The sequence below is a fragment of the Chionomys nivalis genome, chromosome 11 (assembly GCF_950005125.1).
Source record: "Chionomys nivalis chromosome 11, mChiNiv1.1, whole genome shotgun sequence".
NCBI classification, from domain to species: Eukaryota; Metazoa; Chordata; class Mammalia; order Rodentia; family Cricetidae; genus Chionomys; species Chionomys nivalis.
In genome coordinates this window covers 4001581-4026366 of record NC_080096.1, presented here as the reverse complement: position 1 = coordinate 4026366, position 24786 = coordinate 4001581, and the positions used below count along the sequence as shown (strand labels likewise).

General features: G+C 50.3%; 1 protein-coding gene across 2 annotated transcripts in view; it reads left to right on the top strand.

Annotated features, from left to right (window-relative positions):
- The window catches only part of Acot7 (acyl-CoA thioesterase 7), an 88364-nt gene that overhangs the window by 50707 nt on the left and 12871 nt on the right, over nt 1-24786 (top strand). For both annotated transcript variants that reach the window (XM_057784140.1, XM_057784139.1), the window contains exons 6-7: nt 1658-1744; nt 18690-18806. In XM_057784140.1, coding sequence (XP_057640123.1) covers nt 1658-1744; nt 18690-18806 — 204 coding nt within the window. The remainder of the gene's footprint in view (nt 1-1657; nt 1745-18689; nt 18807-24786) is intronic.

The window sequence follows — 24786 nt, the reverse complement described above, 5'->3', positions numbered from 1 at the left end:
TGCTGTGTGCACAGTCGGTTTTCAGTGTGAGAAAGAAGGGAACAAGGCAGTGGCTTAGGTGGTAGACAGCTTGTTTAGCATAGATAAGATTCTAGGTTCTATTGCACAAATAATAAAACCCAGAGACAGATATTGGGGTTCAACATGAAGATCAGAAAAGAAAAGCAGCCAGCCACTAGAGAGACCTTTTACATCTACCAAAGTTTCAAGCAAAAGGGCAAGATCCTGTCTCCACAAATCCGCAGACTTCACACTCCAGTGAGTTCCTGTCTCTTCCCCTTTATATTCCTCTCTCCGCCCAGCCATATCTCCTGTCTCCACCTCCCTAGTGCTGGGGTGAAAGATGTGTGACTCCCAAACACTGGGATTAAAGGTGTGAATCACCACCATCAGGATCTGTTTCTGTATCGATCCTGTGTAGCCCAGGGTAGCCTTGTATTCACAGAGATCCACCTGCCTCTGTCTCCCGAGTGCTGGGATTAAAGGTGTGTGCCACCACTCCCTGGCCTATATAGCTGACTAGTGTAGGTACTTTGCCCTCTGATCGTCAGACAAACTTTATTTATTAAAACACAAGTAATATACCACTATAAGGTTCAATCCCCAGCACCACATAGGTCGGACTTGGTGGTTCCCACCTGTTATACAAGCAGAAGTTCAACCTCATAGATACAGATGGAGTTGGAGATGAGCTGGGACACTTAAGATCCTTCTATCAAAAGGAGTAAAAACACACTGGGTGTGGTGGGTCCACACGGTGAGTTCAGCCCAGCCAGGTATGCAGTGAGACATAAGCGTAAAAGTAAAACAATCATTGTGAGAAAGATTTCTGTAAAAGTGTGTGTGTGTGTGTGTGTGTGTAGGCACAGGCATGCCACCAACTGTTTTGCTGCTGAGAAGTATTGTTCAAGGCCCAATGAGGACATCATCTCTGAGACCTGACATGTGCCTGTTGTGTGACCCTGGTCCAGCAGTTCCTTCAGCAGCTGGGGCAGGAATGGGTGCCTCTCGCTGATCCCAGCATGGAAGGAATGAGGGCTTCTCCATGACCAAAGGCTTTTGGCAGGATGTGCGTACCTGCTGAGGAGAGGGAGCCTGGAGGAGTGGCATCTGCCCCCAGGGACAGAATTTGTGCCCTGTTTTAAGTGAAGCCTTTCCCATCCAGTTGGCAGCAGCACTGAGTGGCAGGAACTCTGCTGCAGTCCCCTGTTCTTGGAAGGTTTGCACTGACGGAGGCAGGCATGGAAGAGGGGTACTCAGGGAAGCCAGCCCAGACACCTGTCAAGCCTGAGACTTCCTGGGCCCATGCAGGAAGCAAGAAACACTGTCCTTGCTCTTTGTATCATTGGAATGGAAAATTAACGGAATGATGGCATCCTGTGGAGGATCAGAGTCAGGCCTGGAACCTTCTAGCCAAGGGATGCAATTACTGCCATTAGCAGGGTATAGTGAGCACCACCATACCCAGAGTGCACTGACTCGCTGGTAGAGGCTCCTCAGTACTGCCGGAGACCTCCATTGTCTTCAGAGAAACCTACCTAAGTGACTGCAGTCACACTTCTGGTGACAGAGAATATAGGGCAGTAGTAGCCTTGCTACCTTTGGGTTGTGGGGACCCATCTGTACAACATCTGATTTCTTTCCTGTTCTTTTTTAGAGCCAAACACCGTGAGCTACAGCCAGTCCAGCTTGATCCACCTGGTGGGGCCCTCGGACTGCACCCTTCACGGCTTCGTGCATGGAGGTAGGGTTAAAATTGCTCTGGCTACCGCTCCATCCCCTGCCCAGAGCATCCCCCAGGAGGCCATTGCTCTGCCCACTTCCCCTGCCTGCTCTGAGCATCCCCCAGGAGGCCGTGCTGCTTACTGACCTAGTTTAGACTTTCATGTCTGGTGAAGTATAAATTTAAACTTTCAAGAGGTTGCATAAAAAATTACTGAAATACCGCTGGTGTCTGTTTTTAAAATTGGAAATGAAAGTTGGCTGGATGAGGGCACCCCAGGAGAGGGCCACATGGAGCCCAGGGACCTCAGGGCTGTGTGGTGTCAGGGCTTGGTCTTGCCGTCTGGGAGAGTCCCGGAGCCCACTGTCAGCTGCTGTCTAGAGATGACGCTCTTCCAGGCGATTGCCTTTACTGTCTTGAATTGCTGGAGCTCTCACTCTCACGACATAGGCCTTAAAGGTCCTGGCCAGTTTCCTCTGACTGTGACACAGAGGACGTGGCTCTTGGCTCATGGAGGACAGTTTTACTTTTATAATGTACGATTATTTCTTTGTGATATAAGACAAACACACGGAACCCATCGATTGCACAAATTGATATTGCCAATCTGGGTGAGAGTAAAGTATAAACCGCGAAATTGAGTCTAGGGCTGGCAAGATGGTGGATGGTTGGGGGGCGGGAAAGAGTGCGGCAGAGATGCGTGGATTCCCAGTGTATCAAGAGGCTCAGATGGGAGGCTTATTCAAGGCCAGGAACTGGAGACCAGCCTGGGTAGCAGCAAGACCCTCCTTCTAAAACAGCCATAGATGGATCTGATTTAAAGAGAAATGCCAGACCAAAGCAGCGAAGCAGTGCAGAGGATGGCAGGAGTTGGGAGGTGACATGTGGTTCAAGGTCTGAGCACATCTGGTCCTCCGTCCTCCGGTGTAGGAGGTGCTTTTGTCTATCACTGTCCCTTCTGCCCTCATCTCAGTGCCTGGAACACTGCATTCCCGTTCGTCCTCTGTAGAAGATGCCTGTTTTATTTTTATCCCCAGTTTAGATGGCTCCACTAGGTTTACACTGATGTTTCTACCAGGGATTCCTCAAGAATGGGGACCAGAGTCTATCTTTACCTGGGAAGTAGTGCCTCACACAGATGCAAAGAGGCATGGCTTACTTTTGAGTTGAAGGATCACGGGCCCTGGACCTGCCAGAATCCGAGTGGCCTCTGATTTGAGAGAGAGAGGGTTTTAAGCCTTGGTCTTCCTATTTTTAACCAATCTCCCTTTGTGTGGTTCTATTTTCAATTTCAGGATTGTTTGCATCTTTTCACTAACGGCTGTCTGCACGCCTCTTTTGATTGGCAGAGGTCCCACCTGGGTCCCACCTGGGGGAAGTTAGTTCTACTTTGTAGCAAGTGCTGCTTCCCAGGCCTGCAACCCCACACCCCTGCCTCACTGTCTCAACTCCAGGTGGACAGCAGCCCTCCCTCTCCTCTAAGCTCAGCCACTGCTGGCGCAGGCTTCTCTGAGACCGAGACCGGCTCCAGCTTCTCAGAGCCCTGCTCTGGGAGGTTGTAAAACCCCACGCCGCAGCGTAGCTTATTCTGTTTACATGCTAGAGTTTTCCACCAAGGCTGGCAGCTCCGTCTTACTGCTCCTTGGTGAAAGTACACATCTTAAGTGGGTCCTCTTGGCTTTGTCTGCAAGGTGTCAGCAAGAATGAAGTGAATGTGTTAAGAATTCTTGGAAAGCCCTTGAGAAGCCATGCCTGTTTATAGAGTGCGAGCAGTCCTCTGATCTAGGCCCTTTAAATGTGTGTGGAGGAAGATTCCCAGCAGCCTTATGATGCCGAATGCCTGTTTCTTAGTTCCGTGTGCATGATTTATAAAATATGCCTCCCAAATTTTACAGACCCTAACATTTCCTGCGTACCTGTCAGTTTGCCAGGAGTGGGTGAATGACAACACCAGCAGCTACCCACCCATTTCTGTCGCTGTCGGTGTTGTTAACTGGGGCGTCTGAAACCACTGAGTCAGTCTTGACCCAGCCATAACAGTCACATGAGGGGATGGTGAACCTGTTTGCAAGGGAATGTTGCCACAGTCCCTGGTTCTGTGTTATGGGACCTTGGAAAGGTGCTCACCGAGTGACCCAGTTGCTGGTTGAGCTTGGCCCTGGTGTGACAGGGTTGTGGAAGGTGCGTTGGGATGGGAACCTTTCTGTTAAGAACCGCAGTGGAACCCAGGTATCAGCTTCCCAGCATCTCACCCGTCCTCCTCTCGCTGCCTGAGGATGGAGGTCAAATTGGCCGTGGCTGGTGGGAGATGGTCATTTTCCTTTCCAATGGGGAGTTCTGAGTTGGGGCACATTCCTAACTTTGGCTTCTGCCTTCTTCTGAACCCCAAATGAAACCTTACGGCTCCTTCTTCTGAACCCAAATGAATTATAGCCCCTTCTTCTGAACCCCAAGTGATACCTTACAGCCCCTTCTAAACCCCAAAATGAGATTTTACTGCCACTTCTTCTGAACCCCAAATGAAACCTTACAGCCCCTTCTTCTGAACCCCAAATGAGACCTTACAGCCCCTTCTCTTCCTGACAGTGTCAGGTATCAGTTTGTAAGGATCCATTTCCTTCCTGGTTGTTCCCCTCGCCCCACTTGCATTGTAGCTTACTGGGGTGATTGACAAGCATTGGGATCAGAGTACAAGTAAGAGAGATTCCAAGGGGTCAGCCAGCAGCTCCATTCAGGATGAATCCTAGAGGAATGGTCAGTTCTCAACTCCAAGGCTCTAGCCTTTTTGTTGGTACCTTCTTGCTTGCTTGCTTCCTTCCTTTCCTGCTCTAGAACTCACTCTGTAGAACAGGCTGGCTTCGAACTTACAGAGATCCGTCTGCCTCTGCCTCCCAAGTGCTGGGATTAAAGGTGTATACCACCACCACTCAGCTTATTTTTTTAATTTTTTTAATTTCATTATTTTGAACCTAAAGTATGACGAAGTGTCACTTGTTCCCTCCTTCTTCCTCTCTTGTAGCTACTTTAGATACTGTTTCTATTCTTCTAAACTGCCTGCCGTCCTAACATATAAGGTCAGGTTGTAACTACAGGAAAGGGTCCAGGCTGCACCAGGAGGGTTGCAGTTGCCTTCTGGGTAAGGTGGTTTCCCAGATTGCTGGGTCCAGCCCTTGCTCTGTGCCAGTGTTCCCTGAAGATTCCATCGTTCAGGGTGCCTTTCACTTGGGTTGGATGTGTGACTCCTGGGCCTTGGGTTGTCCTCTGCTGGTTTGGATGGGTTCCATCCTCCAGTGCTTCCCACAGCAGGTGACAGCTTCTGCAGGATGAGGACATGCTGCTGTGCAAATGCCCTCAGCAGCAGCTGCTGCCACAAGGGACAGTGTGGCCATGAGTGACCAGGGCTAAAGTGACAACTTGGTGGTGGGGACTGCTGGAGAGATGGCTCAGTGGTTAAGAGCACTGGCTGCTCTTCCAGAAGTCCTAAGTTCAGTTCCTAGCACCCCCATGGTGGCTCACAACCATCAGTGATGAGATCTGGTAGACTCTTCTGGCCTGCAGGCAGACATGCAAGCAGAACACTGTATACATGATAAGTAAATGTTTAAAACAAAGGTTAGTGGGGGCGGTCCACAGGGTCGTGGGCCGCTGGGTGGTGTGAGAGACATGTCATCATGCCGTGAAGGAAAAACTCATTTGCGGTCATATTCTCTGTCATGGGGTGTTGGAGGAAATTTTTCTGAATTTTGCATGTCTGAAAATATGAACTGGCTAAGTGTGGTTCTTTTGGAGAGTCCTTCTACCCATAGGGCTTTGGTCCACATCTTCAGCTTCCTTGGTTTTAGCCAGCAAATGCACAGCTAAATTTCCTTACACCTGTCCATTGTGGCCCCATCTCTGCTGTCTGTTGATGTGGTTCTCACAGTTGCAGAGGCCTCTGACCTGTTGGCTACCCCCCATCTTTATGTGACTCCCCACTGGCCCCAGGCACCGCTGTGCTACTTGATAGACAGTCACATTGGACAAGAGCTATTTGAAGCTGCTTCAGACCTCACCAACAACCAGCAAGGTTAGGAGCCGAGAACTGGGGTTTCTTTCAGGCTCTATGGGGAGTGGGGTCTCACTGCTGCCCTGGAGCTCCTCTTGGGAGAACCCTCCCCAGTGAGAATTCCTCCTGCACCTGTTGAGCTCACGATTTCTATAGCTCTGACCTGCCTGGCTTTCTCATGAAAAGATCTGCATCCTGTCCATGGTCAGCTTGCTGTGACCTCGCTTTTCTGCCTGGAAGCCCTTGCCGTAGCAAATGTTCATTTCCTGTCTCTGCCCTCTCGGCCCATTTGTGTTGCTGTTAGTCTCTTTACAGAGCCAAGCCGCATCCCTCCGCTGCCTACACCTTTAGGGCTGCGCACTGTGCTTTTTGAGGACTACAGCTGTGTCCTTGGGCCTGCTGGGCCTCCCCAGGTGGCTGGTTGTGGACAAGCTGTCCGGTAGTCCAGGTGGCCAGTCTGGAGTCCAGCAGGCACTGTAGTCGAGAGTACAGAGCTGCCCAGAACTCATTCTGTGCTGTCAGGAGAAGCTGGGTGGAGGAGAACTCATTCCCACAGCTGACTCTCCGATCTCCTGTACTAATTTCCCGAAGGTACTGTGAAAGAGTGGACAAAGTCATAGTCAAGGCTGAATTGGGGACTCCAGTGTTCGGCGACACCCAGGACCAGTTCAGCCATGCTCTTGGGTTCAGCCTAGACGTGGCCATAATTGATGCGGAGTGATCTGGTGGCCTCTGCAGTTGAAGCTCCTGGTCTTAAGAGGACAAGAGGTGGTGGTGGTGGTGGTGGGGCTGTTGTGTTCTGTTTTAAAGAGGAATCTTCTGGTTTGCATTTGGTTCTGGGTCAAACTGGTTCTTCTCAGCAATGCTCCCTCCCAGAGTTTCTTCCTGGGGAGAGGTTTGAGTGCTGCTGAGATGCCTGGAGGGGAGGGAGGGGCTTGTGGTAGCAAACTGGAGACCAGGTGGCTTCCTAAACTAATCTGATGGTTGGCAGTTCTCTTGGTACTCGAGGGCACTGTGGCTGCAGTCACAGACCACAACCAGGGTAGTTGATGGGTCACACAGTGAGACCCTAAGAAAAACAAATCCCTGGCCCCTTTCAAAGGGATGTGCTGGTGCCTAGGGCCTTCTTGTTTTCCTAAGGAGTGCCTGGCTGGCTCTGATGACTTAGGTGAGAAATCCACTTGGAACTTGTCTTTGTCCTAGCAGTTCAGTGATACTGTCCTTATGCCCCTTTCCCTCAAGTTTTTCAAGCTAAGTGTACGTATTATTTGTGTGCATGTGTGTGCACACAGGATGGGAGGGGTGCATGGGCAGTCAGAGGACAAGTTTGCGGTTCTCTCTTTCTGGACTTGAGCTCAGGTTGAGCTTGTGCAGCCAGTGCTCTTACCTGCTGAGCCATCTTCTAATTCTTGCTCGCAGTTTCTGAAAAGCATTATCATTGGCCCTGAAGCCAGCCATCTCTGGCTCAGCATTTATTCACTTGCTTACCTTTGGGTGGGAGGGAGTGGCACACATGCAGTGAGCATCCTGTGCCCGTGGCCGTCAGAGGACACTGGAGGGAGCTGGTTGTTCTGTCCTTCCACCGAGTGGACTCCGGTGCAATCTCAGCCATCAGTCTTGGCGGCAGGTGTACTTCCCTGCTGAGTCATCTTGCTGGCCCTCTTTCTGTTTGAGATGGGTCTTGCTGGTGCTCAGCTGGTTTTGAACTCCTGGCTCAAGCGATCCTCCTACTTGAGCCTCCACGTTGTTGGAACTACAGTGAGTTCTCCTATGTTCATCTCTACTTTGAGAATTTGTCCTGTTTACTCTTTTAGCTTTTTGTCATGGGCAGAAGGAGAGGATGTCTTGGACAGTTAAACATTTGTCTGTTCAGAGGGCATTTATGCAATATGATTGTTTGATTTTCTTTTGACTGTAAAGAGCATTTTAAATATGATGCCCCAAAGCAGGTTTGGTAAATGCATGAGCATTGACAAGAACATTGCTGCCTAAAACCAAGCAGCTGGGTTTTAGGTAAACCCCGAAGTGCTGGGCCTGGGTAAGTTAAGCCTCGGTGGCACACGTCCTAAAGGAGAAGGAGCTGCTGCCCCACAGTCGGGGAAGAGGGCCAAAGTGTTCGCAGGAAAAGTGGGCGGCTTCAAGCCTGTGGGATTTAAAAAGAAAAATTAAAAATACCAAAGTGTTGGTGCTGAGAAGAACAGACTCTGCCATGGAAAGAGAGAAGGGTGGGCTTGGGGGGAGGCTTCCTTCCTGCCTCTGTCTCGGGCTTCTAGGTCCCTGTGCTCCCCTCGATCCTCATTCTTTTATCATAGAAGACACCTGAGTTCATCTCACTCCCCAGCGTCCTGTGCTGCCCCCCATCATTGTGGTAAGCATGAGACCCCATCCCCTCCTGTAGAGCTGACTTTCTCTTCAGGACCCCTCTGCCCTCTGCAGCAGCTTTGGCGATGGTTCTGCTGTGAGCTCTTCTGACACCTGACGAGTGAAATGCAGCCTCAGGCTCCATGCTTGGTTGATTCTGCTTCCACCAGCGGCCAAGCTCAGGAGAGGGAGTGACAAGTGGCCAGCTTCCATGGGCGTGCTGTTATCGTGGGGCTGGTGACCAGGGCATGGGCAGCTTCCATCCTGAGCTTTCTCCATGGGAGTAGAGGGAAGCCTGCATTTGCAGGGCGGCCTCATGGAGCACGAGTTCCCTGACTCTGGTGCTGGCTTACTTTTGAGAAAGGGTAATAGAGTTACCTTTGCGGGGGGCCTTTGTGAGCTAGGTGGCAGGTGCTGCGCTTGTGAAACTGTCTAGGTGGATGTGGCCACAAGGACAGTGGCAGTGGGGCCCCCTTCTCCCTGGTAAAGGGTTCTGCCAGGCACTTGGGCCTCTCCTCTCTCAGTCTTGTGCTGCAGCCTGGGCCTGCTGCTCTCCTGAACCTGCCCACTGAACAGGATAGGTGCTCAGGGCTTGTGCAGGACCTGCTGCTTATTGCTCCCCTGCACACCTCCTGGGCCAGTCCTTCATCCCTCTGCCACCGCCTCTTCAGGCCCTTTTGCTGTGCCCTCTGCCTGCCCGTCTGCTTCAGACCTCAGTGCCTGTCTCTGGACCCATTCATCTGAGGCCATGGCTCCTGTATCCACAGCTCCAGCCCATCGTCTGCCCTGGACTCTGACAGCAACGCTGTTTTGGAGCTGTGGCCCTTCCTTCCCAGCAGTCTCTGTCCTCTGTCTGACCAGATTCCTGCAGGTGGCCCTGACTCAAGTCCATCCCAGAAAACCTCCATCTCCCCTCTTGGCCCGTCCTCTGTCATCGTGTCAGGATCTGAGCACATACACCATATGTCCTCCTGGTCCAAACCCTGGCTACCCTGGCCTCTGTTGACTCCCTGCGTCTCCACATGCCTCCCCAACATAGCACCATCCTTGCGAACAGGAGCCACGCTCTGACTGGGACCTGAGAGGCAGAAGGTGAAGGTTCTTTACTTGGCCATTTCTGTCTCTGTGAGTTCATCCCCCTGAGGCCAACTGGCCTGCCCGCTGCCTCTCCAAAGCTCAGACTCCTGGTGTGTCAGGGCCCAGGAGAGTACAGGTACTACCCCTAGGGTCCCTCTGCCCCATCCCCACTACCCCACTGCTGCCCCTAGACTGCTGACCCCTTCATGTTCCCTGTTGACCATATGAACCAACCTTTTCTCCCTCTTTGGCTGTGACTTCATTAGGGTGCCCAGGGTAGGTGGCCTCTAACTTGGGTGTCCTATCCCAAGTGACCAGTGTGTTAGTCTAAACTAGCCTCTCCCTGCTCCAGTCCTGACTCCCTGAAGGAGCCTGCCCTTTTATGGCCTTAGGTTGAGGCTAAGCCTGTCCTCTGGCCTGTTCTCCTGGGTCTGAATTTACACTGCTCTTGTCTCTCCACAAGTCCTCAAGGTCCTTCATGACAAATGCACCCTGCTGCTCTGCTGCAGTCAGCGTGATTTCTAGTTTCCTGAGGAAGACTGGCTATCCTTGTCATCCGGTCTGTGATGCTCCAGCCCGGCTTGACTACCTGGGACTTTGTGTAGTATCTGCTTCTTAAAAACATTACATGTCCTGTGTGCTATGGCGTGAACATGACTGTACAGGACAACTTGCTAGGATGGTTCTTTCCCTCCACCAACGGTCTGCTTTGGTGGCAAGAACTTTACCTGCAAGCCGGGCGGTGGTGGCACATGCCTTTAATCCCAGCACTCGGGAGTCAGAGGCAGGTGGATCTCTGTGAGTTCAAGACCAGCCTGGTCTACAAGAGCTAGTTCCAGGACAGGCCCCAAAACCACAGAGAAACCCTGTCTCGAAAAACCAAAAAAAAAAAAAAGAACTTTACCTGCTGCACTGTGTCTGTCTGTTTGCTGAAGTCCCACTTGTGACATTTTGTTACTATCTTTAGAAATTTGTGGTTGTTTGTATGCTTCTTGCCAAAAATGACCTGTATTAAGTGCCTTAATTAAGACTCCTGTGCCAGGGATTCCTTGGTTCTGGCCCAGTGCCGCAGGGTGGTAGGACCCAGAGGAGCCAGGGCCATGAGGGAGCGCTCACTCACCTGCATCCCATAATAACCTCTTGTCATCACCAAAGGGTAGGATGTATAAAATAAGATGAAGTTACTATCATTTGCTTAATATAGGAGGCATTTACCCACGCTCCGTCAGCTGGGATTAAATTTAGAAATGGGGGCATCTCAGATCCCACCCACAGAGCAGGCGGCACCGGCTCCAGCTTCAAGCTGCTGGCTGCTGCTATGGGTTTGTAGGCAGGCCTGACCCAGCCAGCCAGCAGCCTTGGGAAGAGAAAATTAAACCTCTATTTTTAAATCCAGTCAGCATGTTGTCGATACTTAAAGAAAAATCAAAACAAAAATCTGTAAGCAGTTAAATGTTAAGATACAAAAATATCTCTACCGCCCGATGTTTATTTCCATGTTAGTGGCCAACAAGCCTGCTTCTTTCCTCCCCATAGTTCCTGAAGTGAATGCAGTCTCTAACGACAGCAGATCCTACAATTTTGTTGGCGTCTTTTCAAATTACCAATCTTGAGAAGCAGGGACAGCCTGTGATGGATTGTATAATTTACCAAAGTTGTTTTTTTGATGTTGATTCCAGTAATGTCTGAAAGGGAAGCAGGTGAGGAGGCTTTCCGTGGACACGGAGCTGGGAGCGCAGAGCCGGCTCCCCTCCCCCGCATTGTTCCTGCTCTGTGAGCTTAGTCAGAGGGTAGAAGAGCAAGCTCAGTCCTGGCTATTTCCCCTGTCTGGGTCTTGTCACAGAGATGCCAATGTAAACAACACAGAAGATGGGTACTAGGGAAGTGGAGTGTGACTGAGCACAACACCAGGTTGTTCTTAGGCCTTTGGAGCTGGTTCCCGGAGGGATTTGGGAGAATTTGGGGGCGGAGACTAGAGAACAGAGCTTAATGTGTGATTATGCTGGAGCTCAGAAGAGATTACTGACAGGCGGTGGTGCACACCTTTAACCAGCATGGCAGAGGCACAGGAATCTCTGTGAGTTCAAGGCCAACCTGGTCTATAGAGCGAGTTCTAGGACAACCAGGCTACAGAGGAACAAAAACGAAAGAAATATGGGCAGTGGTGAGCCAAGTTCATGAAGTTTCAGAAGGGAGCTGTACTAGAGACCGACCGTTGTGTGTGCTCTGGCAAAGACGTCTGCATTTGTCACTGTCCTGAGACTTTGAGGCCAAACTTAAAAGAACGGATTAATTGCTGTGGCAGAGGAATAGCGTGCAGGTTGTAGCATGGTTGGTGTTTTTTTTTTTTTTGTTCTAGCCCCTCACTGGAACACCAAAATGTTTTTATTGGTTAGTTATTTTTTTACTCTTTATTCTTTTTTAGGGGGGAGGAGGCTGCCACCCAGGTCCTAAGTAAATCACACACATGGAGTTTTATTCTTATAAAACTGGACCTTGGTTTGGCTTGTTTCTAACCAGCTTTGTCATCTACCTTTCTCTTACTTCTCTGTATCTTACTCTCGCTCTTACTCCGTGCCTGGCTGGGTGGCTGACCCCCAGTGTCCGCCTCTCTTTCTTTTATTGTTCCTTCCAGATTTCTCCTTTTATATATTCTCTCTGCTTGCCAGTCCCTCCTTTCCTTTCTCCTGCCTCACTATTGGCTGTTCAGCTCTTTATTAGACCAATCAGGTGTTCTAGACAGGCAAAGACTCACAGCTTCACAGAGTTAAACAAATGCAACATAAAGGAACGCAACACATCTTTGCATCATTAAACAAATGTAACGCATCTTAAAATAGTTTTCCACAGCACATGGATGTTGCTGACTAAGAGTAAAAGGTTCTTTTCAAAAGTTTTAAGGGTTTTGTTGTTTTTTGTTTTTAACTGTCAAGTTTGGATTGAGAAGGAATACATTTAAAGTTGTGTGTTTGTCTTGGTGGGAAGGGGTTGTGAAAAGAGATTAGTGACATTGAAATGAAATCAAGAGCCAGTGAGATGGCTTAGTGTGTGAAAGTACTCACTGCCAAGCCTAATGACCCGAGTTTGGTCCCAGGCCCCTTATGGTGGAAGGAGAGAACACACAAACAAAGCAGCTTGCACTGGGGCCTAGGAAAGATGCGCCGAGGACACTCCACAAACTGCAGTTCCAGAGTGTGCAGACTCTGCCTCATTTGAAAAATGTGGCTTTGTGCTGGACATGGTGGTGCGCACTGTTAAGAATATTTCCTAACGGGAGCTTCCTGCCGACGCAAAATTCCCAATCAAGCCAAACCAAAACAAGCCAAATTAAGAAATATCCAGGTTTAATGGGATTCCTGCACTCTCAGGTGGTCCTGAGGGGGACCAATGAGGGAGAAAAGGAGACCACATGTTCCACTTTTGGGAGCTCATTTAAATACCCTGGCCTGCTGGGATTTGGAGTCCAGAGTGCTAACTCTCAGGGTCAGGGGGCTAGGATAGATTCAAGGGGCTGAGGCCTAAGCTCCCAACTTGACACACACCTTTAATCTTAGTGTTCCTGAGGCAGAGGCAGGTGGATCTCTGTGAGTTTGAAGTCAGCCTGGTCTACAGAGCAAGTTTCAGGACAGACAGGGCTACACAGAGAAACCCTGTCTCAACAAGAAAGCAAACAAAATAAACAAACAAAACCAAAAAGCGGCTTGAGCTGAGACCACACAATGAGCTACCCAGGGAAGGGTTTTCCCTTGTCTACTTACTGCCCAGGCCTTCAGAAGCTTCTGTAGCCATGGTTGGGAGTGGGGGGCCCTGACTACTGTTCAAGCTGGCAGCAGTCCTTGACATGGTCTCCACCTAGACATACAGAATTCAAAATTTATGGAATCATTGAGTCTTGCACCCAGATTTTGAAGGAAGACCTGAGGGGCAGGCAGTGTGTGGTGGGTTAGGATCCTTGTAGGCAGCTCTCAGCTCTACCTGTGAAGCCATGGGCTCACTGGAGACCCCAGGGTGTTAGAGAAGCTGACACAGCGGAATGTTTGTGAGAGAAACCCTGGGGGCTAGGGGGTAACTGCTCCCATCCAGAAGAGACTGTGGGGCTACGTGGCAAGGCAAAGGAGTGGGGGCTCCCCAGGCCGCCTGTTGGTTCTGTTTGGAATAGAAGTGGACTCTGAACCAGGCATGTTCGTAGTATGTGACTTTCCGGTTTTTCCAAGGACTGACGATTGCCCTGAGTCTCCAAGGAAACTTAACTCTTGGCTTTTGACTCTTGTTAGAACTCTTAAAAACCTCTGGGGGTTCTTGGAGGTGGGCTTGGATGCATTTTGCATAATGAGATGGACATGAGTCTGTTGGGCTTGAGGGTAGACCAGTACTGTTTAGAGTGATAATTTGCGATCCTCTGTGTCTGTTTCTCTATCCGTGCATTCCTCTCCAGTAGCCATCTCTTGAGCACCCAGAGCCGGGATCTGTCTTGGGCCAGGGAAACTGAGGTACAGATCAGATATCTTGTCACACATTACCCACTGGAATCATTGTGGAGTCACTTAGGGGCCAGCATTGCCATTTGTGAACCAGAAGCTCACCCAACAATGCTTGTTTCTTCCAAAATTTACTGGGGATTGCAGCCTTGCACGTTAGAACTCTCAGCATTTTAGAGACAGTGGCCCCTGGCCCCTTAGTGGAGTTGATGATAACTAGCTGGCATTTTTGATAAATGAGGCAAAACTACATTTTAAAATGTTTATATCAATCTCTTACATTTTATTCTTACATTTTTAACAAGTTGTACTTGTAAACAAGGGGCCAATTATAGATGTAGTGAGTTCTAGATTTTTTATTGTTGTTATTGTTTTGAGACAGGGTTTCTCTACTCTATGTATTTCTGGCTGTCATAGAACTCACTGTGTAGACCAGGCTGGCCTTGAACCCGGAGAAGTTGACCTTCCTCTGCCTCCCAAGAGCTGGGATTAAAGTCGTGTGTCATGACCGCCATTTGAATCCTAGATTTTTAACAATCTTGTTCTTTCTTTCTTTGTCTTCTCCCATAACTAAGCAGTCAAGAGGCCAAGGAAAGGCTCTGGGCCATGACCCCCTCTACGCACACAGCAATTTTCCTGCCACCCTAACGTTCACCATGATCTTGAAATCGTTGCCATCACCTTACCTAAGAATTCCTCTTCACTTTTGATCTGACCAACCATATTGGAAAGGAGCATCGCTTGGCCTCAACCCCCTGAGCAGGGTCTGAACCCAGTTCCTGCTGTGTGTCTGGGACACACAACTCCTTGTGTCTTCATGTCCTGATTTGTGAGACAAACAGCAATGTGCCTGTCTTCTGGGGTTTTCCAGGGAAGTTCAGCATCATTTGTCTGTGTTTGTTGAGAGGCCAGAGGCCCGGGTCTTTCCGGAGCTGACTCCCCCCAGGTTCCTGAGCTCTGCCTAGCACCAGTGCTTCTGCAGTGCAGCCGGTCCTGGACATCCGAGTCCCAGGAGGCTTTATGGCATCTCCAGGTGTGTGTCTGTCTTTTCTCCTGTGCGCCAATGCCAGAATTCTTCTGCTCCCTTTGCACTGTCTTCTGGGCTTTTTTACTTTCTTCTGGAAAGAGCCAACTCATCTTTGTCAGATGGACTTGTCTCCTAAGAAGGACAGCTATCCTGAAGGTATAGCGCTATGAACCCAGCATCTAAAGAGTGTTGTCCTGGTGAGGCCAGCAGCCACGGTTCCTAGACTCCTTTCTCTTAGCCTTTCTCTGCTTGACTGATAGGTGTGATCTAAGCCCACATTGGAATTCTGAGCACATCTTTTCTTAGTGTGCTCACACTGTCAGTGTTGTGCAGCAAGTGTTCTTGATGTTGATCTGAGCCCAGGGAGCTTCTGTGGTCACCAGGGGCATTGCTCATGGTATGAGGGATGTTCTGTGGGAAAGCACCTGAGTGCGAGCCAGTGCCGCGTGCTGATTCTGCTGTGCGTCTGGCTGCTGTCCAGCTGCGTCACTGCTGGTTTCATGGAGAAAATCTGTCTAGAAGAACTCAGTCTGTGAGCCCCCCCTTACTCCGTCCTCTCCAAAGTCCTTAAATAAGTGTGTGCACAGAGACTTGTCATGAAGCCATGGCCCAATCAGGAGGTAGTGGCATGGCCCAGATGTGCCTCTGAGTGGCACCTGGCCAGGGGAGGTTGACTTTCTCTGGCCCCTGTGCCCACCTGAGCAGAGTGTGGATGCTGGCAGATCTCCCTTCTCCACAGACATCCTATTTCTCTTTCCTTATGTGTTCATTTCCAGTCCTAAGTTGGCAAAGACGCACAGGAAATTGGTGTTCCGTTCAACAACATATGTTGTTTCCCGTGGCGGTGGCAGCAACCACTGGCCCATCATCAACTCATGCGATTGCTCCTCCTCAGTCACCCTGCATATGTGCTGGTACCTCTTCAGCACAGATGGCAAGTGCCACCTGCCCACCTGGAGGCATCCAGTCATGCTCTCATGCCGTCCATATGTGTGCACAGGGTTTGGAGAGGGATTGTGGGTGCTGAGGCCCTTCAGGGATCAGGCATGGCGTTGTACACCCAGGTTGCCCAACTCTAGACCCTGTGCCCTGAGCCACTGTGGTGGGCTTCTACACTCACTTAACTCAGAACCCAGTCTTTCCAAGGCTGTGAACATTGACTCACAGATGATCCCTATTGTGTTTTTGATTTTAGTCCTAAGCTAGAGAATTTATCTTACAGGTCCCTCCTCTGCTGAGCCTTGCCTGGTCTCAACCTCCGTGAGGGCCCTGGCCTAGGGTGGGGGGAAGGATCCTGTGGTGGGCTCAGGTAGAGCTGTAAATGTTTCTGTAATAAGTCTTCGTCTTTGCAAACACTTAGCCCAGTAGGACCCCTGTCCAGATTTGGAGTGCAGAGCTGCAGCCCCTTTGGCACCCTCCCCTCCCCTGCTCAGGAGGGAGGATGCGGATGCAGTGGTGTGTCATCTGTCCTATGCTTAGAACTGGGCGCTCTGACTCTGCCCCTGTTTTTGTTTTGAGAAGCAAACTCCTGACCTCCTGTGTAGGCTGAGCAGGACGAGCACCTACGTGCCTGCAGCTCTCCGCATTTCCTTCCCCTCCTTCACCATGGTTAGCCAAACCTTCCACTTAATAAGAGTATAATTCTCTAAAACCAGGAGCACTAAACTCTGAGGTAGTTTTGTTTGTTTTTGTTTCTTCACTGGGGAGTACCCAAATGGAAAAGCCAAAGGAAGTGGATGTTGAACCAGGCCATCCACACTCTTGTGTCCGTGACCGTCAGCACCTGGACATTGCTTTCCATTGCTTACTCTGGAGCTCATCAGGGGCAGTCTCAGATGTCATGAGCTCAGTGTCTTTCTGTTTTTTAGCACTCACCCTGCCGATCTCACATCCTTTGAAATTAGATGTATAGATCCTTTGTATCAAGTTGTCCCTCTGTGCCCAGTTGACCCCTCAACTGCTTGTGACTTTTTCAATCAGGTACAATTAGAATTCAGCCAAGGCCTTTGTAGCCTTGAAGATGGTTGGCAGGAGCTGAGCAGCAGAGGACCTTGGCTGGCCAGTGGTGTCACCTGCCAGCATATCAGCTTGTGACTGCACTAGAGCCTCGACCTGGGGGGGGGAGGGGGCTTGCTCCTCACTCTGCGTCTTTAGAAGCCAGTATGTCCGAGAATAATGAGCACTTAGCTTTCTAAAAAGTCCTGACGTCTGTTTGGTGGATCAATATCACTTGGATGCTTTTGTAGGTTATAATCCCAGTGCTTGGGACACGAAGGCAGGAGAATCTTGAGTCTAAGACCAATCTGGGTTACATCAGCAAGACCTTGTCTCAAGAATAGACAGGCAGGGACTGAAAAGATGGCTGGCTCAGTGAGGAAAGCACTTGCCATACACGCCCAGGACACAACCCACATAGAGATAGAAGGAGAGAGCCAATGCCACAAAATTGTCCTCCGACTGCCACATGTGTGCAGTGGTACATACAACACACGCGCGTAAATAAATAGGAGTGTAGTGATCACTAGGCAGGCAGTGCCGCTGGTGTGTACGTAATAAATAGGAGTGTAGTGATCACTAGGCAGGCAGTGCTGCTGGTGTGTACGTAATAAATAGGAGTGTAGTGATCACTAGGCAGGCAGTGCTGCTGGTGTGTACATACAACACACGCGCGTAATAAATAGGAGTGTAGTAATCACTAGGCAGGCAGTGCCGCTGGTGTGTCCTCTGGCTCTCACTGAGGAAGGAGGTGGCTGCATTGTGGGCTCTGTGTTTTCAGTGTTTTGAGGACCCTCTGTGCTGTTGTCCACAGTGGGTCTGCAATCCCACTTTCCCACTGGGCGCTGTTGTTAATAATTCTGTGTGTTAAACAGTTTTGCAGTATGACGTCTTTCTGCTTGTGGGTCACACTGGTGCTCAGAGTCTGGCTTTGGAGCACTCCAGGGTTCAGCCTTTGATTGAGAAACATTGAATTCCCTCTAGAAGAGAAATCCTGTGCCCCCTGGCAGTCACCCCTGTTACCCTTTGGTCTACCATCGCTAGGGATCCTTGGGTCTCCCTCCTATAGCACAAGAGCCTCTTACCGGATGTGGCCCCCAGCATTCGGCTCACTTCCCTCTGTGCCTGTTTTAGGTTCACCCGTGGTAATGTGGGTAGGCGGGCCACATGACCGTCATCAGCTGGTAGCGTTTGTGTTGTCACTTGCTGGCAGTGATGAGTGAGACCGCCTTTGAATTTGCATTTGCAGGTTTGTTTCTCTGGGGCATCTCTGTCCCTAGGCATGGAACAGTTGAAGTATACTGTTTTTTTTTTTCTACAAATTCCAAACATTTTCCAGAAATTGCCCCTTCTCAGTCCCTTTAGGAAGGACCGGTGACACTGGGCAATGGTGGTGCACGCCTTTAATCTCAGCACTCAGAAGGGAGTGGCAGGTGGATCTCTGAGTTTGAGGCCAGCCTGGTCTACAGAGTGAGTTCCAGGGCAGCAAGGGCTACACAGAGAAACCCTGTCTGTCTCTGAATAGATAGGAAGGACTCATGATTCTGAGCTGCCCTTGCCTTGTATTATCTGACTTTGTCCTTATTGTTTTGAGACAGGACAGGGTCTTGTGCTATGTATCCCAGGCTGGCATCAAACTCAAGATCCTCCTGCCTCAGCCTCTTGGATATATGGGTCACAGATGTGTGTTACCATATCTAACCAGCTGATGTTTTGGCTGGCGTCCTCCCAGGGAACATTGTTATGACCTCTTTCTGGCAGTGAGATTTGTGGAGAACTTTGTCAGGTGCCTTGAATCTCACCTGAGGCCATTTTCAGATGTTGCTGAGGAAGTCAACTTTAAAATGAGAGTCAGGGTGTGCCACACCCCAACCCCCTGCTGATTGGAGCCCCTGCTGGTATGGTTGGGAGGACTTGTTCCCAGGGTGTGAACATCCCCTCTTCCTCCAGGGCTCACCAGCCACGTGCCCTTCTCCTGTGCAGGTGTCACGATGAAGCTCATGGATGAAGTGGCCGGGATTGTGGCTGCACGCCACTGCAAGACCAACATCGTCACAGCTTCCGTGGATGCCATCAATTTCCACGACAAAATCCGGAAAGGTAAGTGAGCTCTTCCTGCGAGAATGAGGGGGAGTAGCTCTTTAGGGTCTCTGGGTCCCTGGTGCCATCTCGCTTTGTGCTCACACCTGGTGTCTGCCTGTGTGCACAAGGAGCAGGAAGACAAAACTCTGCTTTGTCCTTTCCACACATCCGCGAGGCTGTTATTTATTGATCTGACTTCACTTGGAAACTCTGGGATGAGGAGGCTTTTGTCCCTGACACCCAGCATTAATTCATCCTCTTAAGACAGACTGAGCCCCGCGATGCCCTAGTTTGAACAGCCGCCACTACACCTTGTAGGTTTCTTCTTGTGGAATAAGAGGTGACCCATGGCAGGGTGGACAATGATGGCAGGACAGGGCTGAGGAGCCTCAGGCGCTCCCTCCTTGGTTAGCCCTGCTCACCTTGCTTGAGGGCTACTCAGGAGTTCACATGGAAATCTAATTGTGTGTCTGTAGCTTGTGGAGCAAGTTCATCAGCGCCTCAGCCTTGGGAATTGCAGGGGGAAGGTGAGTCCAAAGCTGAGCCTTGGCCCTGGGATGCTGCACTTGAGAGCAGCTCACGGGAGGAGCAGTGGATAAGGCCAGGCCCCCACATGGCTGATTGCAGACTAGAAGCCATGCAGTTTAAGCCACTTCACTGCCTTGTACTCCTGGTGCTGAGGCCAGAGCCTTGTGGGCCTGGGTGCTTCCCAGCACCTGGTAAGGGCTGCTGCATGGTCAGTGGGAGCACTCCGAGATAGAGCAGGTGCGGGGCTCCCCCCCATTGCCCTACCCTGCTGTGGACACAGGCTATCTAGTAAGGATAGCCAGCAGTGACATGGCTCCTGCTGCTTCCAGGAATTTGTCTTGATTGACAGGTATTTGCCAGAAACACAGACAATAGTATCGCTTTAACAGTTGCCCGCGGCAGGCGGGTCTTGTCTACGTCAGTTTGTTTCTTGGGGCCTTGTGTGTCAGAAGCCCTGCGTGCTGTGCTCCTTGTAGCTCATTCCTTGACCTTTCAGGAGGGGAGAGTACTGAGTGTCAGATTTCATGCTTCCCCTTTTCTAGAGTTCCTGCCAGGTGATAGCTGCTCTGCACTCCATTGTTAAGTATAACCCAAAACCACCATGGAGAGCAGGCTTGTGCACCACAGAACTGGTCTTACTCGGCCATCCTCTAGTGACCCCAGAACACTGAGAAAAGCGTCCTATGTAGCAGCTTTTCTTCCATGTCCACCCAGCAGTAGATGCACCAATAAATCCTTGAGTCAGAGACCCTTAAAGGAACTCCACTCTGGTCTCAGAATGAAGCCACCAGGGAAACCGCTTCTTCACCGTTAACCCCCTGCATGGCCAGGAGCTTGGAAGGGGCTTTTCAAGAGGCAGTGTTCTAAGATGAGAGTCTGACAGCTTGTCTAGGGTCATTTCTGCCACCAGAGGATGTGGGGCTTTGAGGACAGAGACTGACTTCTAAAGGTGCATTTATCTGCAGCAGTTGGAAGTAAAAGGGTCTTCACTTTCTAAGGTCCCTGATTTACAGTCTGATACCCTGTTCTGCACTGGCTTTCTCAAAGGGTCAAGGGAGGGAAGAGGGCCGTTGCACAGAACCTCCTTGCCTGGTCTTTGTAGCTAAAAAGATGTTGTGGTGCACATCTTTAATCCCAGCACCTGGGAGTCCAAGGCCAGCGTAATCTCCATAGTGAGTTCCCAGCCACCCAGGGTTACATAGTGAGACCCTATCTTTAATTAAAAAAAAAAAATCTCTGATATGTGGCCCCTTCCCCAGAGCCCCTGTAAAGCCCATACTGCAACGTGTACTATGGTCCTTTAGTGCTGTACTACATGTGCTATGTAGGTACTAGTCCTGTAGATGCCGCCTGCACTATGGGACAAGTCGGGCAAGGGGCTGGAGATTGAAACACACAGAGACAGAGATGTGGGTCATCCTTGAATTCCACAAGAATGCCCCCTTTATTGTGTTCCAGTGTAGCTTATATAGGGATCCTTAACTGATAGCCACGCCCCAGCCAAACCCACCAGAAACCACTCCCTGCCATCAGGAACTCCTGAGGGTCTCGTGCTCAGAGCAGCTGCAAACACAGGAAAACAGGTTGTTCACAGGAAATTCAGGGTCTAGGGGTCCACAGCCCCTAAGAAGCCCCCTCCCTCAGTGACTGCCACAGCTTGGTCTTTGCCCTTGTACCATTAGAGCCTTCTGGCCTAGCGACTTCTGAGAGAGACGTTTGGCTCCTCCCAGCGAGCAACAGATGATGGCTGTTTGCTGAAATGACATCGTGCTTGGGATTTGAAGGAACTGAGGCAGTAATGAAACAGCAGTTATGGAGTCTGGCCTACTTCTGTTCCAGTATCCTTGAGCTTTTGTTTCCACTGAGAGGTCCCCTGTGAGGTCCCCATGTATTGTCCTTTTACATAGGAGCCATCCTGGAGTGTGTCCAGGGAAGAGGGTCCCTCTTCAGGTGGCACAGGCTGTATCTTTATCACATGTGGTGTGACATTCCATCTTGGGTTCCTCAGTAGAGAGGCCAGTGAGTTCTGTTCTTCACTGGAGGCTCAGGATTGGCAAGTCCCTTCTGCCTCTGGATTTGTGATGGTACAGTCCACGCGTGTCAGCAGCTATGTGGAGAGAGGAGCTGACAGGCCTGTTCTGATAAACCTGCTGAGGTCACCTTAAGCCTCCAAGGCTCTGGCGCTTCTTGAGCCACCTTCCCTGTGCCTTTCCTTTGTCTCACTCCTCAGCTCTAGCAGGGAGGAGGTCACAGGGGACAGTTTCCACCTCCTCAGAAGAGGTGTGACATGCATCAGCGTGTACAGGATAAGGCAGCATCTACAGAGCCCTGGGAACCTTGCCTGCAAGATGGATCTGGCACACGTGGACTCTGTGAAGAAGTGTTAGCCCCCTGGGGCTGCGGTGTCTGATGCTCACAAACTGGGATGTTTAAAATGACAGGAACGAATTTTCTGCTGATCTCGAAAGCTAACATCTGAGTCTAGGAGGCTCTCAGAGCTGCATACCCTATGAGGACTTATACTGCCTCCTCTGGCTCTCTGTGTCCTTGACCACAGGCCATTTTGGGGGTATGTCTCTTAGAAGATTTTTTTCTGTCAACTGTAGCATGGTTAATAAAAATGCTAAGACTGATTTTGGGGTTCAACCTGAATATCTGAAAAGCAAAGCAGTCAGCCACTAGCTCTTATCTCTACCTCAGTGCAAAATGGCAATCCTGCATCCAGGAGTCTCAGAATGAGACTGTGTCTGAGAGCTGTGTCCTCCCATTTTATAATTCTCTCTAGGGCTGGCATTAAAGGCATGCACCGCCCAGTTTCTATGGCAACTAGTGTGGCTACTGGGATTAAAGGTGTGTGTCACCACTGCCTGGTCTATAAGACTGACCAGAACGGCTGTTTTACTCTCTGGTCTTCATGCAAGCTTTATTAATTAAAATGGAATGAAGTATCACTACAGTCAACCAATACGATATCCGTCAGAAAGCTTTAGCGACAGTGTTCTATGGTCAGAAGAGAATGTGTGAGTTCTAGCCCAGCGGGAAATGTGCTAAGGTACAATCAACTGCCCCGGGTTTGCACACATAGGCTGTTTCAGGGCCAGGCCTTCCATATGGCGACTCGGGCTATGGTTCCCCTGCTCCTGCAGAACAGCCAACTTGCCATTTACAAATTTGGTTCTCCGAGGCTAACTCTTCACTTGTTCTGAGAATAGAGAGGACATATACCATCCCCCGCTGTGGCTCACAGCCTCCACAGCCCCCTGCGACCCCATGCATTCAGGCCGCTCAGCCTGACATCCTGGCACGCCGAGGATAGCTGCCACCTGTGCACACTGAAGGTGTAGGTTGAGTTAAACTCTCCAGCGATTTCATCCACATACTAGATGCGTGTCCAGCCCTGTATCTCTGATCCCTCCCGTGTCACTTAACCCCTTGCCCAGTAAGAAATGGGGAGGACAGAGATCCAGCTTCTTAAGTGCTGCTGGCCCAGCAAAAGCATCTCAGGCTCTCCATGCCGGTACTGTGGATGCTGTGGACAGTGGAAGCCTGAGCTGTGTGACCAGGCCAAGTTTGATGAGGATCCTGGACAGCACACAGCACAGGGAGCCTGATATGAACAGAGTGCCTGCCATCACTCGGTCAAACAAGAAACCTCAATTTCATGAGTGTGATGTATCCCATGGGGTACTGTTTCCATTTTCCTCCTCAGCTGAGACATTAAATCCAACCAGGTTCCTTAAAGAGATGGTTTTCGGAAGTGCTGTTTTCTTGCGGATACCCAATCTTCAGACTAGGAAGACTAGACTCAAGAGGCTGCAGTGTCGTGACAGCATCAGTGCCCCGCTCTGTGCACTGGAGACCGCTCTGTGACGCGGCCCTCTGCTGCACAAAACACAGATCTCTTTGTAAACTTGGGAGGGCTTGACAGGTCTCAGGCTTGGTAACAGCTAATTTTTTTTTTTTTTTAATTAGTTTGTTTTCTGTTTCAAATCCCTGGCATACTACTGTAGTCTGGCTGCACTGCCTGGGAAGTGATGTCGTCTTCAGGGGAGTCAGCTAGGGCAGCTGCCATTCTTGGGTGTGTGCTCCAGGTGGGCTGTCTGTGACTTCAGAGCAGGCGGTTCACAGCCCAACCCACAGTGAGGCATCCGGGGCACACAGCAGCTGCAGGGTGAGTGTGTGTGCTACATATGACCTTCATAGGTCAAATGCACTGTCATCGGCCTTTGTTCACCTTGGATGTGGCCCAGCTTCTGTCGCTGCTCACATTTGAGTAGGAACGTCTCTCCTCTGAGGCAGCATGCAGAGTGTTAGTCTAAGAGGCTCTGCTCTGTTCCGCTCTCATCAGCCTTCATCAGGGTCCTTTTCCTGTTGAGTTTGGGGAACACCAGGTGGACGGTTGAGTCTGCTTCCTGCAGCAGCTCCCTGCATTCCTTTCTATTGGCTTTGGTTAAAAACAAAACAAAACTACGAAAAAACTTTTTTAGTCTTTTTTTTAATATGTATATGTGTTTTACCTGCACATGTGTGTGTGATCGTGTGTGTTCCTGATGTTTGTGGACTAGAACTGGAGTTTGAATGGTTGTAAGCTCCCATGGGGGTATTGGGAATTAAATGTAGGTTCTCAGCAAGAGCAACAAGTACTAAAGCTACTAGACCATCTCTTCAGCCCCTTAGCTTTGTTTTTAACTACTGTGCTGCCCACAAAATAGTCCCAGTCCACACATGACTATTGAGAGTATAATTAAAATGACAATTAAAGCTGGGCATACTGGGGTGTGCTTATAGTCCCAGTGTAGCTGGCCAACACAGTGAGGCCATTCTGGGAAGGCAGAAAGATCACAAGTCCTAGGCTGTGTTGTGAAACCTCTAAAGAAGAAAGACCAGAAGGGGGGACAGAAGGAAAGAAAGAGAAGGGGCAAAGAGAGAGAAGGGATGAAGAGTGCCGATCCTCGTTGTCCCAGCCGCCTTCTGATGTGCAGAGCCCTGTGCGGCTGCGGTACAGGCAGTAAACCGTTCCATTGTGTTGCACGTATGTCCAGACACCTGCAACTTTGAGTGTGGGTGGCCCAGGTGTTGTGTGCTGGCATTAGCCGTGGTGCTTGCTTACCCACGAGGCCACCGCCCTAGGCAGAGGGACAGAGCTGCAGGAACTGTTGGCATTGGGGCTCGCCTGCTCCTTCACCAGCTGAACATGTATCCACGGATGCGCCAGGTTTCATCTTCCCACCGCCTGGGTGCTGAGGTCTCTTTGCTAACAAGTGTGTTCGTAACCAGGAGGGTCACTATGAGCCTGGACTCCCCGTTCTTTGTTCATTTCATCTCTGTGTGCCTGGAATTCTGGGTGCCTGTAGAATGACTGCCCTGCTTCCTCCTGGGGAGGAGATTGTAGGGCAGCCATTCAGAGGACGGAAGTGGGAGGATGCATCGCCTGGCAGTGTTTTGGTGGAGGCCTGTGCCGTGCTTCTAA